Source organism: Oncorhynchus kisutch, linkage group LG30 (assembly GCF_002021735.2).
Source record: "Oncorhynchus kisutch isolate 150728-3 linkage group LG30, Okis_V2, whole genome shotgun sequence".
Classification (NCBI taxonomy): domain Eukaryota; kingdom Metazoa; phylum Chordata; class Actinopteri; order Salmoniformes; family Salmonidae; genus Oncorhynchus; species Oncorhynchus kisutch.
Window position 1 is genome coordinate 23,172,134 of NC_034203.2, and position 18,565 is coordinate 23,190,698.

The following is an 18,565-nucleotide window of genomic DNA, read 5'->3' on the forward strand; positions in this document are numbered from 1 at the left end:
TTTGACTTGAGTATTCCAAGAAAATCTCCTAATGCTAACAGACTGTCTGGTCAACAGGGTTTCACTGGCTTCAGTCATGATCTAAATAGGCTACAACAGATGAATTAAAGTGACAGAGGAAGCATGCTCAATGCATTTGGTATACAGAATACATTTTCAAATGGTTGGCAGGACAATTCTGTTTTCTGCTTGTTACATTGAATTGTTGTCAATGTAGTGAAATAAGTAATAGCCTTAGTTATATCTAGACGTCTCTGGCTTACACATTTTACTATGCTGATGAAATAAGATTTCTTCCTCGACATTGACGATTTGACATAGTTCTATGCAATGTTGAAATACCCCACTTTCTGATAAGTATTATTTTCAACCTGGACTCAATATAAAAAAAAATGTTAAAACCTTACTGCTCCTACTATAAATACTGTTCTCATCAAGTCCAACATTGATATCTACACTTGACATACACTGCCACCTTCTGGCTGGTGACTGTACAGTACAGAATTGATTTGACCCGGGACAAGTGAAAAACATTAATACAATAGTAAATAGTCAAAAGCATTGTTCAATGGAGATAACACTGAAAAGACCTTAGATATTCAAAATATTCAAAGGATAAAAACACTGAAGAATTTATTTTGCCAACACGATATACACTGAAAGAAATGATTAATACATGTAAAGTGTTGGTCCCATGTTTCCTGAGCTGAAATAGAAGATCCCTGAAATGCTCCATACACACAAAAAGTTTATTTCTCAAGATTTTGTGCACAATTTTTTAAAACATTCCTGTTAGTGAGCATTTCTCCATTACCAAGATAAACCATACCCTTGGATTATGTCAGGTGTGACATATCAAAAAGCTGATTAAACAGCATGATCATTACACAGGTACACCTTGTGCTGGGGACAAAAGGCCACTCTAAAATGTGCCGTTTTGTCACAATGCTACAGATGTCTCAAGTTGAGGGCACATGCAATTGGCATGCTGACTGCAGAAGTGTCCACTAGAGCGGTTGCCAGAAAATGTAATGTTCATTTCTCTACCTTAAGCCGCCTCCAACGCCATTTTAGAGAATTTGGCAATGAGTCCAACCAGCCTCAACCGCAGACCACGTGTATGGCATCGTGTGGGGGAGTGGTTTGCTGATGTCAAAGTTGTGAACAGAGTGACCCATGGTGAAGACGGGGTTATGGTTTGGGCAAGCATAAACTACGGACAACAAATACAACTGCATTTTATCGATGTCAATTTGAATGCACAGAAATACTGTGACGATATGCTGAGGCCAATTTCTTTTAAGGTATCTGACTAACGGCTGCATATCGGTATTCCCAGTCATGTACAATCCATACATTAGGACCAAATGTATTTATTTAAAGAGACTGATTTCCTCATATGAACTGTAACTCATTAAAATTTTTGAAATTGCATTTCTTTTTGTTCATTATAGTATGGGTTTCTCGCCATATAAAAAATATATAAACTTAGCTGTTTGTATTGCTACCAACTTAACTGAAAAAATTCTGGTAGCTTAATTTAGCACAGGAAGGAACTATTGTATTCTTCCCTTTCAGTAACTACATGTTAACATTTAGTAATGCAGTCATCGCATCAGAGGTAACACTACCATAATCCACAGCACAGCATCTTTAACTATAGAGAAGTTAAACAAATACAACCCAAGCTTGAGTCTATTTTTCCACTCAACTTTAATGCTCTTTATCAAAATAAAGATATTCATTAAAATAAAGTCAACCACTAGGCCTCAAATCCAATACAAAATGCTTTAAAAAAAAACTGAAAAGCTGCTTACAAAAAAAGAGGATAAGTTCCACTTTATAAAACAGTGATTTTACCTAAATGTAATTTCAAATAGTTTACATATTTTTTGCCTGTGTGTGGAAGTCACAAAACAATCCACCTCAACGAACAGTGAAAGACGAGTGGCTTTCAAACCCACAAACAACCGTGTTACCCTTTTTCTAATACAGAAGTTATTCTGTATAGTCGTCAATCATACAGGTAAGGTATGTGTGTGAAGTTAGCCCCTTACTGCTGTGCACAAATATACACTTACATGCATAATACAACCTCCTTGCTGCGTTGATTTGGACCTCAATAAATCTCTTCCTAGAGGAGAGACGCTCAAGGGATACAACCACAAGAGTCCTCTCATTGCCTGAGAGCATTGGGGACATGACCCACCCACATACACACAAATTAGTGCATTTTTGCCCCAAGGAAACAAACCAAACAGCAGCAGCATTAACATCATGAATGAGACATGATTGATTTAATACACACTTCACATTATATCAAGTGGTAACAAATGGCAATAAAACAATTTTTTCGTACAAAATTTCCATCCAATGGAATACCATTAGCTTGTAAAACAAATCAAATACAGGGTATTTATGGTACAGTCAGCATATTCTGTCAAAAACCTAATTATGTCATACATACTTTATCTTATAAACCATGCATCTTTTCTCCGCTGTATCACAATCCCCAAAAAATAAGAACGTGAGGTTCTTCACATATTTTGTCCTCACATGAATAAAATGATAATTAGCTGGTTAACGACTAGCTGCTTTGAAACTGTATCTTGCATTTTGAACACCTATGAGATAATACAAAAAAGTAAGAAACTAATCGAAAAGTACTAAAAAAGACCTGCTTTGAAATGTGGATATAACAACCTTCAGTCAATCCATTAATCCATATTAAATGCAAGTTTACCACCGCACCATTTAAAGACGTGGTTCTCTTTCTTTAAAGTAATAGACTAGTCTGGAAACGTGAGCCTGTCTTGTACTTGTCTCCAGGGCAAAATACCACCGTCCTCTGAAAAGTCTGAGAATGATACAGGATTCCATTCTCTGCTGAGAAACAAGTCCGGATATTCGCAAAGTAATACAATTGGTGAAAAACTCAACCCACGAAAACATTTTCTGGAATCTTTACTGTAGTGAGAAACAAAGCATTGCCTTGGTCCCCTCATGTCAGTCAGTTTGGTCTGCTTCAAAGAAGTGGGGGGCCATGTACTTCAGCCGAAAGTCACCTGAAACACACACACACACACACAGGAGTGTGTCAGTGTCACGTGCCTAACAAGTAACCTAAAGAAATGTGATGTCCATAGTCTATGCTAGTCTTTCAGATTCAGAGTCAGTCCTATCAAAACATGTTTTAACACTTGGCCTGGGTATTTAATAGAGCTCATTCAGACAATCCAACTTCAGACATAAAAATGTTGGACAGTGCAAAACACAGTGGACAAAAAAACAAACAGGTTACCAAATAAAGCTTTGCCTTCCTATGCTGAAACTAAGGATGAGGAATCTCTGAGAGACTTCACCTCCTCTCTCTGCCACTAGCCTGGCCAATATTACCTTGCTGCCCGGCGTCCATGGAGGGCTGTTTGCAGTCCTGGGCATAATGCCCGCTTAGCCCACAGTTATAGCAAGAGACGTTGGCACTGCTCTTCATCGTGCCCGTGCCCAGTCCCAGTCCCAACGAGGAGAACATGGGCGTGTAGAAGCTGTTGAAGGGAGCAGCTGCCATCTGCTGCAAGTTGTAACCAGCCTGGGTGGCCAGCATGTGGTGGGAGTGGCGTGGAGGTGGCGTGGAGGTGGGGGTGGCCGTGTGAGGTGGAGGGGGGTAGAAAGGTAGCTGGGTGGTGGCGTTGCTCTGGTGTTGGACCTGGCAGCGGTGGCTGGGATATCCAGTGCTGCACATGGATGGGAGGTGGAAGAGAGGGAGGTGGGCATTGCTGAAGACCTGGCGCCTCAGCTGGGGAGGGAAGGAGAAGTTGGGGCTGGTAGAGTGGCTATTACCACAGCTGCCACGGCAACCACAGGAATTGCAGCTCATCTGCTGTTGCTGTGGAGGGAGGGCCTGCTGCTGGGTCTGGGCCTGCCCTGCTGCCACCCAAGAGCTGCTGCAGGAGGCACCATCTCCCTGGGCCGTGCTGTGGATGAGGGTCAGGGCTGGGCTGGCCACGGGGCCGGGGGTGTGAGTGGGGATGGCTGGGGGAAGAGTGGCCTGAACCTGGCTGATTGCAGCTGGGGTGACAGTGGCCACTGAGGAGGGTGTCACGGAGGTAGGGGTGGGTAGGCTGGTGGGCACAGCCAGGGCTTGAGTCCTGGTGCTAGGATCAGGGAGAGAGGCTGCTAGGGGTAGGGTGGCGGTGGAGGCTGGGTCAGTGCTGGTGTATGCTGGCCTCAGGGGGCACACGTGGAAGGTCAGGGGGATGACACTGATGGCGCTCATTGGGGGCTGGTGATGGGGGTTAGTGCTTCTACTCTCTGGGCTGGTAGGGGTCATATAACACTGGGGGTTTAGGTGAATGCTGGATCCTGCATTGGCTAGCTGAGGTGAGCTCAGGGGGGCAGACACGTGCCTCTGCCTCTCAGGGTCTCCCAGGGAAGCTTGGCTTGGGATGGACTCCTGAGGAACCATGGAGGTGGTCCCAGTCAGTGCCCCATCTGCTGGTGAACCGTCCCCCGGCTGTGGAGTGACCATGACCGTCCTGTCTGGCATGGTTCGCCCATTCTGGACCGTCATTGATAGTGTGTGTACACTCAGGGGACTGCCAGTGTAGGATGTCTCTTCTCTGTAGGGGACAGGGACTATAGCGTGTACAGTAGCTACAACTTCCCCTCTGCTGTGATCACTCGCCCTCTTCTCCTGGACGGAGTGGTCTGAGTAACTCTCGGCAGTGTCTGGGGGAGAGAAGCTATCATTAAAAAGACATCTTGAGTTTCAACAGCACTAAAGACTCCGATGTCATGGTCCGGTTTCCCAGAACCAGTTAAAGCCTTGTCCTTGACTAAAATGGAGAATCTCCAATGAAAGTGCTATTTAGTTCAGGACTAGGATTAAACCCCATGAGTTCCAGACAGAAAAGAGAGGGGGGCAGACAGGGTTTAGAGGGGCTACTCACCTCTCTCGTCCTCCAGGTCCTCATTATCCAGGCTCTCATGTGCCTCGTGCTGGGGACTGGAGGGAGTACTGGAGCTATCGGACCACGTGTCTCCATACCTGTTCTGGACCGGCTCTACAGTGGTAAAGGAACACACAACATACATGTTGTTATAATGTTAATTGTTAAGCTGGAAAACAAATAGGGTAGGCTATTGCCACACCCATTGGTTACTTCCTCTTACTGGCACCCTGTCTGGTCATGTGTGTTGACTGTGGTCTGATGAAGCTGCTGGGGATGTAGCCTTTAGCCCCATCACTTCTCCTTCCACCAGGTCTTCTTCTCTTTTTTTCTGGAGTGAAAGCCCATTTCTCATCTGTGTTCTGAAGAGAGAGGAGGTCATTTAACACCCTAAACATTCAAATGAGTATTATCGAAACCAAAAAATAACAAATGCCAGTCAGCAGTATACAGCACATACAGTCCTCCACTGCCAACCTACCAGCGTTTCTAATGGCCAGGCCAGAGAGAGAAAGGAGGCCAGTGCGACTGACCTGATGTGAGTCTGGCCTACAGGTCATGATGCCTGGTTTCCTCCTCCTCCTCCTCCTCCTCCTCCTCTCCATCACTCCATTGTGCTCTGCGTGAACAGCAGGCCTCTGGCGCTCACTCTGGCTGCTCTTTGTCATCAGTGTGCTGTAAAGTGAAAGCAGGGATCCTCTTAGTATAACCCATCAGTGCATCAGACACAAGGTCACAAGTCTTGGACTGAACAGATTCTTACCCCTGGCCTAGCCTCTTGCTGCTGCACGCCGTCTGATGCCTTAGGTGGTGAGAACCTATGTCTGGGTGAGGGAGAGGAGAATGACGAGAGAGAAGTACTAGTGAACTTCAACTACAGGCAACGAATATCTGTCTCTATGAATTAGCCATTTACAAATACGGTGTCATTTCAACCCCACAAAGAATGATAGACACACTAAATAAATCATTACTCTGCCTAAAGACAATATAACTAATACCATACAGCACACACACCATGGTCCTGACTGGATGGCTCAGTGCAGTCTTCTTTAAAGTGCTCAGGTGCCTTACAGGTCTTTCCAGGAGGTACTGTGTTATCTGGGTAGGAGATACCGGATGGTGAGATATTAGGGAATGAGCGACGAGACCTCCTGCCTACACAACATCACAGCTTTTCCACGTCTCTAACAAAAGAAATACACTCTTGGTTTATGAATTTCTGTGGTCAATTTGATGCAGCTGTGTGAAACCAACCAGCAATGGATGCTTGAGGAAACTTTCTCAATAATAATTTCACTAAGTCAATTTATAATGGCTGGGGTTTCATGTGGTAAAACAGCCTCCTGGCCCTGCAGCTATGCTGAGAAGTGTTCACTGTGAAGCTGGGTTTATTCTCGAAGCTTGCCACCAAGCAGTGCGTGTCTTATTTCTGGAGGATTTACATGTCCCCTGGTAGCACTACTGAAACATGGCTCAGGGCGTTGTCAAAGGAAGTGAAAAATATGGAGTTAGGATGACTGAGAAGATGTTCATTGGTACGATTAGTCATTAGGAACCGACCAGATCAATCCACATACAAATTATTTGAGAAGAGAGAGGGGTAATTGTGCTACGAGTTCCAAGGTATCCCTAACCAATCATGTGGATGGTTCATATAGACATGCATTCCTGTAAAGGTCAGTGGAGCATATGATATCTCACCTTCCTGAAGGCTGAGACAGGGGCACAGACACTTACAGTGGCTGCAGTGGGGGAGGAGGAACCTGCAGACCTCTCGTCTCTGCCTGAAGGCTGCTGGGGCTGACAGAAGCATCTCCCTGTCACAGTGTAGAGAGATTGGGGGGGGGGGGGTTTAGAGATATAAATTATACAGAGGGAAAGAGAAAGAGGGAGACAGAAGGTGACTTGGAAATTGAAATCTCATGTGTACAATCTCCTGTTGTATACTAGTACATCAAACAGCAAGGTATGGTTATAATACACTTCAAGTGGGAAGTCAAAGTGCTGGTGGGGCTGGAATGGGAGTGGAAGGGCGGAAAAAGTGGTCCCATCCATATCTGTAAAGGATGGCCAGCGAATCCCTCTGGTAATGACATCCTCACCATTGACCTAGATATCATTGCCTGGGTTCTATGGTTCTGACATATGTGAAGCCTGAGGTTCTTCACCATAACTGACAACACTTATGGAAGCGTTGGTGACAATAACTAGAGGGTAGACTACTCTACTTTCTACACAATATTGAGGCTTGAGAGTAAAGCAACTTGTAAAAAAGGTAACAGGAAAGTGCTTGAGCTTCAAGTATCATACTTGATTTTCACTTCTCAAATTATAAATGAACTTACCACAATTCATTTCAATAGAAAGCTAGCAGAAATAGAGAGACTTTGCAACCATGGAGAGGTATATACTTGCCTATTTATGGAAAATTCCATTGATAAACTATTTAGTCCTATCACAGTTTACTTACTTACATACTAACGGCATTGCCTACTCCAGAGGATTTGTTTTAAAAAATCATATGGGCAAAACATATATTTCATTCTTTTTGGAATGCTAAGCCAGACAAAATTAAACATGCCTATTTGCATAATGAATATGAGTTTGGGGGGTTAAAATGATTAAATACTAAAAGCTTTAAACCTCTCTGTTAAAGCTTCACTCATACATAAGTTATACTTAAACGCAAAATGGTTCTCCAGTAGATTATTAAGAAAAGCTCATCCTTTGTTCAAAATGGCTTTTTTGCTTTCATACAGATTACAATTTCTCATTTCCAACTAATTGAAAATTTAATTTTGCTTAAGGTATCGCCCTTTCTTAAACAAGCCATACAAAGCTGGTTACAATTTCAGTTTTATCCTCCAGAAAAGATAGAACAAATATTACAACAAATGTTATGGTTAAACTCAAATATATTGATTAATAAGAAAAACATTATTTCATGGTATTATATTTATTAATGACATTATGAATAGAAAGGGAGGAGTTATGTCACATATGCAGTTATCGAAAATATATGGGAATATCTGCTCAATCCAAACTTACAACTAACTGATTGCAGCACTACCACAACAATGGACGAGGTAAGTGGAAAAGGGAGAAGCTAGGGGACGTGTTTGCCTGACATATATTAAAGATACAAATTGGCTGAAAGGAATTGGCATAAATAGAAAAATATACAAGTTTCATCTGAGGACAAAACTGTTGACAGCTGCACCATACAGGTTGCAAAATATATGGGAGGAGATTTGATGTACCAATTCCATGGCACATGGTTTATGAATTGGTACAAAAAAAAACTACACTTGATTCAACACTTAAGAGTTTTTCAATTAAAATGATTATATAAAATTCTTGCCACCAACAGAACGCTATATATATATATATATATGGCATACAACAATCTCAGCTCTGTAGATTTTGTTGCAAACAGACATAATCAATAGATCACTTATTCTGGTATTGCCACTATGTAGCTTGTTTCTGGTCACAGGTTCAGGAATGGGTAAATAAATAAATCACAACATACACTTAAAATGAACCTTACAAATAGCAGTGTTGGGCGATCTAGAAAGCCATTGACAATCAATAAATAATAATACTCGCAGGAAAGGTTTTCATCTTTAGCTCACAATCTGTGGATAATATACTATTAGAAAGATAAAAAAATGTTGTAAAACATCACAGAACAATTAAAAAATATATGGCACTTGGAAACCAAACAAGGGCGGTCTATGCTGATAGGTGGGATGGGCTGAGAGGGTGGTCTATGGTGATAGGTGGGACGAGATGAGCGTGTCTGAGGGTTGGGATTAAAGAGTTTGTTTGGTAATGTATTGTTGTTATATATAAAAGTACCATGTATGTATATGTAGCAAAAAAGCTGTAAAAAAACTAGGATAGTTGTCCTCCGAAGAGGTGGTGGAGGGGTAACAAAATAAAAATAAAAGGGAACACTTAAACAACACAATGTAACTCCAAGTCAATCACACTTCTGTGAAATCAAACTGTCCACTTAGGAAGCAACACTGATTGACAATACATTTCACATGCTGTTGTGCAAATGGAATAGACAACAGGTGGAAATTATAGGCAATTAGCAAGACACCCCCAATAAAGGAGTGGTTCTGCAGGTGGTGACCACAGACCACTTCTCAGTTCCTATGCTTCCTGGCTGATGTTTTGGTCACTTTTGAATGCTGGCGGTGCTTTCACTCTAGTGGTAGCATGAGACAGAGTCTACAACCCACACAAGTGGCTCAGGTAGTGCAGCTCATCCAGGGTGGCACATCAATGCAAGCTGTGGCAAGAAGGTTTGCTGTGTCTGTCAGCGTAGTGTCCAGAGCATGGAGGCGCTACCAGGAGACAGGCCAATACATCAGGAGACATGGAGGAGGCCATAGGAGGGCAACAACCCAGCAGCAGGACCGCTACCTCCGCCTTTGTGCAAGGAGGAGCAGTAGGAGCACTGCCAGAGCCCTGGAAAATGACCTCCAGCAGGCCACAAATGTGCATGTGTCTGCTCAAACGGTCAGAAACAGACTCCATGAGGGTGGTATGAGGGCCCAACGTCCACAGGTGGGGGTTGTGCTTACAGCCCAACACCGTGCAGGACGTTTGGCATTTGTCAGAGAACACGAAGATTGGCAAATTCGCCACTGGCGCCCTGTACTCTTCACAGATGAAAGCAGGTTCACACTGAGCATGTGACAGAGTCTGGAGACGCCGTGGAGAACGTTCTGCTGCCTGCAACATCCTCCAGCATGACCGGTTTGGCGGTGGGTCAGTCATGGTGTGGGGTGGCATTTCTTTGGGGGGCCGCACAGCCCTCCATGTGCTCACCAGAGGTAGCCTGACTGCCATTAGGTACCGAGATGAGATCCTCAGACCCTGAGACCATATGCTGGTGCGGTTGGCCCTGGGTTCCTCCTAATGCAAGACAATGCTAGACCTCATGTGGCTGGAGTGTGTCAGCAGTTCCTGCATGAGGAAGGCATTGATGCTATGGACTGGCCCGCCCATTCCCCAGACCTGAATCCAATTGAGCACATCTGGGACATCATGTCTCGCTCCATCCACCAAACGCCACGTTGCACCACAGACTGTCCAGGAGTTGGCGGATGCTTTAGTCCAGGTCTGGGAGGAGATCCCTCAGGAGACCATCCGCCACCTCATCAGGAGCATGCCCAGGCGTTGTAGGGAGGTCATACAGGCACATGGAGGCCACACACACACTACTGAGACTCATTTTGACTTGTTTTAAGGACATTACATCAAAGTTGGATCAGCCTGTAGTGTGGTTTTCCACTTTAATTTTGAGTGTGACTCCAAATCCAGACCTCCATGGGTTGATAAATTTGATTTCCATTGATAATTTTTGTGTGATTTTGTTGTCAGCACATTCAACTATGTAAAGAAAAAAGTATTTAATAAGAATATTTCATTAATTCAGATCTAGGATGTGTTATTTTAGTGTTCCCTTTATTTTTTTGAGCAGTGTATATTTTTGTATTGACATGATAAAAACCCTGTTGAGATTTCCAATTATGCTTTGTGCTGCTCTGAGCTGAATGATCAAACAAAGAAGGGAACTCACTGTAGTGTCCTCTCCAGGTCCCTGGGCTCATACTGGTATCCCTGGGCCAGTAACCTCACCAGACCCTTCTCAAAGGGCTCAGTGGACCTCTGTATGGGGTTCAGGGAATCATGAGCGGTTATCATATACATTCATACAGTGGCAAGAAAAAGCACGGGAACACTTTGGAATATTGCTACCAAAAGGTGGGTCAACCAGTTATTAAATCCAAGGGTTCACATACTTTTCCCACCCTGCACTGTGTGTTTACACAGTGTGTTCAATAAAGACATGAAAGCATATGATTATTTGTTTGTTATTAGTTTAAACAGACTTTGAATACAGAAAGTCACAGTATTAGCATTAGTCCTATTAGCATGCACACAGAGCATTCAGTGACTAGAAAACACATGACAACATTTGGAAAGGAAAAACAGCATCTGGGTTTGACCTTTATAAGACAACATTTAGAGACCTCTCTGTACAAATGGAGGACTGTGTGATTTCATTTCTCCTGACATTAAATCCAGTATATTCTAGGCCTATGATCTATTGATGGGGATGTGTTTTTTCTCTTGTACCTTGGACAGGAAGTCGCCCAGCTCATGGTGAGTCTTGGTCACTGTGGTCCATGTAGAGTCAGACCACTGGACCTAGAAGAGGGGAAGAGAAGGAGACAACATCACCTCATAAGCTTTACTAAACACACATCCGATTGCTTTTGACAGCATGATGCAATAGAGTACCACTGTATGAGTCATAATACCCATAAAATCTAGCAGTCAAATATGGAAATGGCTCCAATCATACATTTTTTCCCATAGTGGATTTTAGAACCACTTAAAGTAAAGTCTGTGTTTCATGTAGGCTTACCCTGGCGCGACGTTTTCATAAGCGTGTAAAATCTCTCTCAGACAAGGTCACTTTTATCAATGTAGTCGGCTCTATTTACTCTCAGATTTGGAAATACTAATTAGCATCATAGTAGACTATTCAAAACTACAAATCCCTACAAGCTCCTGCATGTAATCTCTAGCTGACACCTTTGCTAAGAGGTATTGTGTCAATTTAAAAACAGCTCTTTCACAGACTGGCAGTCTCTACTCTACCCTGTCCATCACAGAGTAACAATATTTTTGGTTATGGAAAAGATATTTCCCAGCAGTTTAGATGGTACAATGATTCTCTACACTATACAGTGCCTTGCGAAAGTATTCGGCCCCCTTGAACTTTGCGACCTTTTGCCACATTTCAGGCTTCAAACATAAAGATATAAAACTGTATTTTTTTTGTGAAGAATCAACAACAAGTGGGACACAATCATGAAGTGGAACATTTATTGGATATTTCAAACTTTATTTCAAACTTTTTTAACAAATCAAAAACTGAAAGATTGTAATTTAACCAATTGACTGGCCAGAGATCAGGACATTCATCAGCAAAGATGTAGTGCAAGCTGATAGTATTTTGGACAACCAACTTGCACTCAAAATGATTGATGAAATCAAAATGTGTCAGGTGATTTATGATTCATAACTTACATTTTACCGGTACTATCAGTAGTAGTAGGCCAACCGATAACACCATGACGCAATGCGTTTGAAGTGATGATGTGCCGCCGAAAACAGCTAGCATGTCCGGCAAAGTGCTGTACATCGCCAGTGGCACGCACCGTGAGAGGTAGCCTAGGCATAGTAAACAGACTAAGCTTAGGCTACCTCTCACAGCATTGTTTTACACAAAACTCTGTAGGCCTCAGCACAGCCCTAGTTATACAGGCTACTCTCACAACACAACGAAGAGTAGCCTGGACATCTAGGGCAGGCCTAGAGTAGCCAGAGTGACGTGCATCCTGTGTTGAAGATCATGTTCTCGTCTCTTTAACATACTAATACACCGTGCCCAGCGGAGCAGATGGCACTGCCCAGCAAGCCACCCCTCTCTCTAGTGTGTGTTTCTAGCACTGGCTGGCAACAACATGTTATCACTGTCCCCTTCCACATTTCAGCCAAGAGTGTGCCAGTTGATATCAAACACAGTGCCTCTTAACTGCATCATTTTCAAGTAGGCTATAAGACAGTAGGGTTCAATAACATATTAAACCCTTCTACTTCTCTACCACCCGTAAAAACTGGAAAGCAAGGTTCTATCTATGCCCTGTTGGACACAATCCCCTCGACTGAGACATGTCTTTCCCATAGACCAAGGGAAATATAAAAATCCCTCACTTCTTTCAGCCCATCCATCATAGATAGGCCATCATCATCTAGCCTAGACATTCATATCAGTGACACCTCCACACAGGTCACACTAGTGCACACTCAGTACCACTGTCTCTGTAGAGCAGACTAAGCAGAAAAATTAAATGAATGATTATTTTGCATCACGACACAAAATGCATCATACAGGGATCATTTCTGCATTTTGAATGTCATACATCTTAAACTTGATTGGTGACATGCAAAAATGGATGAATGAAACAAACACCAAAATATAGTTTGTGTCCTTTTCCTTTAACTGATGTTATTCAGAAGTCTCAATACAGCCCATCTTGCTATCCATATAACGCAGATCTGATTTGAACCGTATAGTTTGTTCTAGCTACTCAACAAGCTACATGACTAGTCCACAGATAAGGACAACCTTGGTCAGATGTTAGTCTATTTTATTGCTACTACGGCTATCTGAGGGAAAGCAGTCAAGATGACCCCTCTTATCATCTCAGTGCTGTAAAATCCTGGAGCTAACCTCAAGTCCTTCAACCCTCTAGTCTAAATTGAAGACCTTACGTTTTTACAGGCTGATATGCCGCCGCCGCAGGCTTGTAAAAACAGTCATGGCAGATGTTTTGGAGTGGCAAACGAGCTAGGACATATTTCCACCAGATTGTGTTCTCATGCAACGGAGGACAGCATGCGATTAGGAGGGCGCAATCCTTCCTGCTGTCCTATTTAACCTGGCTCTCTGTCTTGCTCTCATCCTCAGCACAGTCCTGCCTATCATAATGATGCCTGGCCATACAGTCCTGACTGTTGATTTTTATTTGACCTTTATTTAACTAAGCAAGTCAGTTAAGAACAATTTCTGATTTACAATGACGGCCTATCCCGGCCAAACCCTTATGCGGACGACGCTGGGCCAATTGATTAAGGGACAGGCAAAGTCTTAGAACTCTGCCTGTCCAGATGTTGTAAGAGAACCTTGCATGATTTACAGAGAAAAAAAAATACAATATTGCATGAACAATCTGAAGCTCAGGACAAACGTTTTGTCAGTGCCATCATTTGAATGGGAGGAAGCACGAAGCAATCTGGTGGCCCACCATATATGCACCTAATAAAAAATAAAGTATATCTAGATCCTTCAGCAGGTATGCCTCAAAATGTATAAGAATAAAATACACAGGAAAATAACATACCAAGGCACAGAGTCCAAACATGAACTTACAGTACATACCTCAATACCGTATTCACTGTTTACTCGGTTCCAAGATATCGTCTTTAGCACAATCTTGTCAATGTGAACTTCTGCAAGAAGAGAGAAGACCAGGGTTATTTTTTTGAGCAATTAATTGCTGTTCATCCATACCCCTGCACTCCCCTCCCCAGATATTTTAATATACTATCATAAGCAATGGAAATTATCTTTAAAACTACCTGCAAAATATTCTCTCAGCCTCATGGCAAAATGTGTAAAATAGCATGAGATTAGCTATAAAACTGACATTTTGGGGTCCTGAGCTACAGATTGCCAATGGGGCATAAAATATTGCATGAACAAAAAAAACATTTTTTGCAGGAAATTTGCTTTAAAAACAAACATTTTGCAAATGTTTCTCTTTGCCCATGACAAAAATGTGTAGAACAGAAAATACAGTTCATTTAAAATATATCCTGTCTATTGTATCATATCTGATAGTTTGGGTCTCGTTTCACCTCAAATGCACTAGGATAAAATACATCTTGCTTTGAACACTCCTCTCAACATGGGAATGAGAGACCTCAGAGGACACAATGACAAACCGGATTGAGACTACCTTCTCTCTGGGATGATGTCCTGTTGGGGAGCTGATTGGGAATACAGCAGGCCGACTGACCCATGTCAGTGCTCCTGGGGCTGAGATCCTCCCTTCGAAGGGCATGCTGCTTCTGCTGCAACCAGGAAAGTGAAGAGATTGATGGTTTAGTATGCATTTGTGCTTTCTCCCCCAATCAAGTTTCAATGTCACCTGCACAAGTACAGTCAAATACCTTTCAAACAACTGCCCCCTTACAGCACTGAACAACTGGAACCAATACTAATTTTCACCTCTCCGCATGCTTTGAGAATAACTCTTTTCAGTTTCATTTCTATTCATAAATCATCTCCATTTGGATTAGAAATACTGCCAATCCACAGGAAAATGTAGGCTAACTAACTGTCTGAATGAGACAAGTCATTATGCTGAGAGCCAGCCAAGACAAGCCATTATGCTGAGAGCCAGTTTACAATTGGATCATTCATCCCCCTCCTCTCCCCTGTAACTATTCCCCAGGTCGTTGCTGCAAATGAGAATGTGTTCTCAGTCAACTTACCTGGTAAAATAATGGATAAATAAAAAGACGGAATTACAGAATGCCCCTGTAAGAGAGCAGTCAGCCAGCCAGACATGAGCAAGAGGATGTGTCTCAATAAAACGCTTGGCTTTTTCACTGGATCACAGAGAGAGAGAGAGGTTTCGCCAACACAATGCAACGTTAGATCACAATGCAATCATAAACAAGAATGCTGGGTGTTCCCATTCATATAGGCTACTGTAGCTAGCTGCTGTGGACAAGATGACAGAAGACACAGTAGCCATGGCCAGAATGTCTGCTAAAGCCAGATAAACTCTCTCTCTATTCTCCTGGTGCACAAGGGGCAATTCCATGGTAACGGAATTACAGAGTCAGATGTTTCACTTTAAAATGTATACCAAACCAACAACATTGATTTCAATGTTTAGCCAACCATTCAACTCTATGCACAATGACTACTTTTGACAATTTCCACTGACCATTTTACAAAAACACATTTACAGAAAAAACTGTGATAGAAAGTTTGGTAACAGAATAACAGGGATATTTTACTGCAATTATGTTAACAAACTTTGCATCTGCACAGGTTTCCAGTAAATGTTTGTTTGTTTTACTGTGTAAATTGTTCAAATTAGTCATTGCGCATAGAGTTGTATGGTTTGTGAAACTTTGAAATCAATGTTTTTTGTTTGGCATACATTTTGAATTGAAAAATCGGAGTCTCAGCAAAATTCCTTAAATGTGGAATTGCCCTAAGGCAAATTGGGCAAGTGATATTCATTCAAAGTCTATGGTGTCTGTCCTTTTGTGACAGCGCAATGAACTCAGTCTGTAGTCATATGGCCATGGCATGGTAAAATGAGGAAGCCACCTTAAATTCCACTCTTGAGCTGCACTTCAGTCAATCAAGGGAATACGCCGTAACCCGGAGACTATAAACTCTAAATACAAGACAGCCCCTCCTCCCGCCGTCCCAAATAGTACGAGTTTGTTTACAATGGCGGTCACTATAAACATGCCACTGTCAAGTGGTGTTTACCTGGAAACTCATGAGTTTGTGGCAATCCATTCTCTCCTCTAAGACCAGTTCCACATTATCCAACTGGTGTCTGACAGTATCCCTCTGGTAAAAAGGGAACGCAGGGTGTAGTGAGGCCATGGTGAAAAGCAGCGCCAAGTGCTCCAGGGAACCCGACTCTGCCTCCAGTGGAGTCCCGCTGGGATGCACAGATCTCCCAGACTCCATTCCACCCTCTCGATGGCAATGTTGATCAGGTACATTCTGAGTGTTCCCACCACGTGGAGATAAAGGAACGCCATGATAAGTATTTAAGTACAGCGCTGGGTCTATATGGCTCAAAGCACGATACAGCGTGTCCGCACATTCTCTGTTTCCAGATCGCAAAAGTGACAGGTAGACAAGTAGTTTGGAACGCACAACAGGGTCGCTAACGTCCTTAAGGAAGGCCAAGTCAGTTTGACAGTTTGCTGTTATCTCAAAGTCCCGGAAAACGTGGACATCTTTCCGTGCAAGATCCTCAAGACATGATCCCAAAAACCGAATCTCAAGTGGTTGACACATATGAAGTAGTCCGTACATAAACTCTATCCGCTTCGCTGGGCTGAGGTGCAAGCCGAACCACTCAAACACAGCCTTCTTGTCAATTTGCCACTGGCGATATGACTCCCCCGTTGAATTTTTGAACCTCACACCACAATATGGAACCGAATCAATAGTGTGACTGCTGCAATCGGTATTTTCCTGCTCGTCTTCGACGGTATGGTCTCCTTCCGCCGTTCGAATGGGAATCTTCATTCTCAGCATGATCAACTTTTCGGCAGGACTTGTTAGCAATTATCAATTCATTCAAATGTGTCAGAACTTTACATAATCGTTCAGTACTCATCCGTACACCGCAGCCGAGTGGTTATGTGATATTCGACGGAAATTACTGCGATTATAGCTGGCTCAGTAACTCATTTTCAAGACTAGTATTCTGCCAGCAGCACAAACGATGACGTCACGTTGTACTTTATTAAAAACCTTCAGATTAAAGGCCCTCATTTCTAAACATTACAATGTGGCTCATTATACTGATTAAAAATATAAACAATATGCAACAATTTCAAAGATATTGCTGAGTTACAGTTCATATAAGGAAATCAGTAAATTGAAATAAATGAATTAGGGCCTAATCTATGTATTTCACATGACTGGGCAGGGGCCCAGCCATGGGTGGGCCAGGCTGACCCACTGGGGAGCCAGCTGCATCCAATCAGAATTCGTTTTTCCCTACAAAAGGGCTTTATTACAGACAGAAATACTCCTGAGCACCCACCTGCCTCCGCGTCTGACAATCACACAGGTGAAGAAGCCGGATGTGGAGGTCCTGGGCTGGCATGGTAATACGTGGTCTGCGGTTGTGAGGCCGGTTGGATGTACTGCCAAATGATCTAAAACGAACTTGGAGGCCGCTTATGGTAGAGAAATGAACGTTCAATTCTCTGGCAACAGCTCTGGTGGACATTCCTGCAGTCATTATGCCAATTGCACGCTCCTGTTTTTTTTTACTTCTAAAATAATGATTGGTTAAGGGCTTGTAAGTAATAATTTCACTGTAAGGTCTACAACTGTTGTATTCGGCGCATGTGACAAATACAATTTGAATTGATTTGTGGCATTGTGTTACCCCAAACTGCACATTTTAGAGTGGCCTTTTATTGTACCCAGCACAAGGTGCACCTGTGTAATGATCATGCTGTTTAATCAGCTTCTTGATATGCCACACATGTCAGCAGGATGGATTATCTTAACAAAGGATAAAATGCTCACTAACAGGGATGTAAACTAATTTGTCCATACAATTTGAGGGAAGTCACCTTTTTGTGCGTATGGAACATAAGTGTAATCCAATATGTTACATTTTTATCAATGTCTGTTTTTATTGTGCTTATAAGCAAATGCAATAATGACTTTATGGAAGCATTTACAAATATGCTTCTAAAAATATTTAAAAAATCTATCGAAAATACAATGTTCATATTGTTATGTTCACAACATTGGGCTGTAGAGAGAACTATTCTATGTGCTGAGGTAAAAGTGGGGTTGGAAATACTCAGTAGGATCTGTAGAATCTATATGTGGTGTTATTACTTGGGGGACTGAGGTCTAAATGCCCAATAGCACTTTCTCCTCCACCAGTTCCATTCACTGCAATGCAATACATTATAGGCCTATAAATTACATATTGGCTTATAGAGAAAAACAATTCTATGTGCTGAGGGAAAACTGGGGTTGGGATCACTCAGTTGGGTCTATGGAATCTATAGATGGTGTCATTTCTTGGGGGACTGAGGTCTAAATACCCAGCAGCACTTTCTACTCCAGCCACACCGTTGGTCCCAATGCAATACACTATGGGACCAATGGAATGAGTGGAGTGAAAGTACTGCTGGCTATTTAGACATCAGTTGCCCAA

General features: G+C 42.6%; 1 protein-coding gene across 2 annotated transcripts; it reads right to left on the minus strand.

Moving 5' to 3' along the window:
• Positions 1-1,694: 1,694 nt before the first annotated feature.
• LOC109875036 (zinc finger CCHC domain-containing protein 2) lies at positions 1,695-17,106 on the minus strand. Of its 2 annotated transcripts, none has more exons than XM_020467176.2 (13): positions 16,126-17,106; positions 14,567-14,681; positions 13,987-14,057; positions 11,112-11,183; positions 10,552-10,640; positions 6,654-6,769; positions 5,967-6,050; positions 5,713-5,773; positions 5,483-5,624; positions 5,173-5,311; positions 4,950-5,063; positions 3,397-4,728; positions 1,695-3,065 (listed from the first exon to the last, which is right to left on the minus strand). In XM_020467176.2, exons 1-13 carry the CDS (start codon positions 16,909-16,911, stop codon positions 3,007-3,009), a joined length of 3,180 nt encoding a protein of 1,059 aa, XP_020322765.2. In that variant the 5' UTR covers positions 16,912-17,106; the 3' UTR covers positions 1,695-3,006. The 2 variants fall into 2 exon arrangements, with proteins under 2 accessions (XP_020322765.2, XP_020322767.2); XM_020467178.2 differs by having other exon boundaries at positions 6,690-6,769; positions 16,126-17,105.
• Between the last annotated feature and the right edge of the window lie 1,459 nt (positions 17,107-18,565).

What these genes read in the sequence shown, in the direction of transcription:
- LOC109875036 (XM_020467176.2), bottom strand. Translation starts at nt 16,911, where the DNA reads ATGCTGAGAATGAAGATTCCCATTCGAACGGCGGAAGGAGACCATACC. An exon ending in GGACCTGGAGGACGAGAGAG is followed by an intron (nt 4,729 to 4,949) that starts GTGAGTAGCCCC and finishes TCTCTCCCCCAG; the next exon opens with ACACTGCCGAGAGTTACTCA. An exon ending in CATGGACGCCGGGCAGCAAG is followed by an intron (nt 3,066 to 3,396) that starts GTAATATTGGCC and finishes TGTGTGTTTCAG; the next exon opens with GTGACTTTCGGCTGAAGTAC.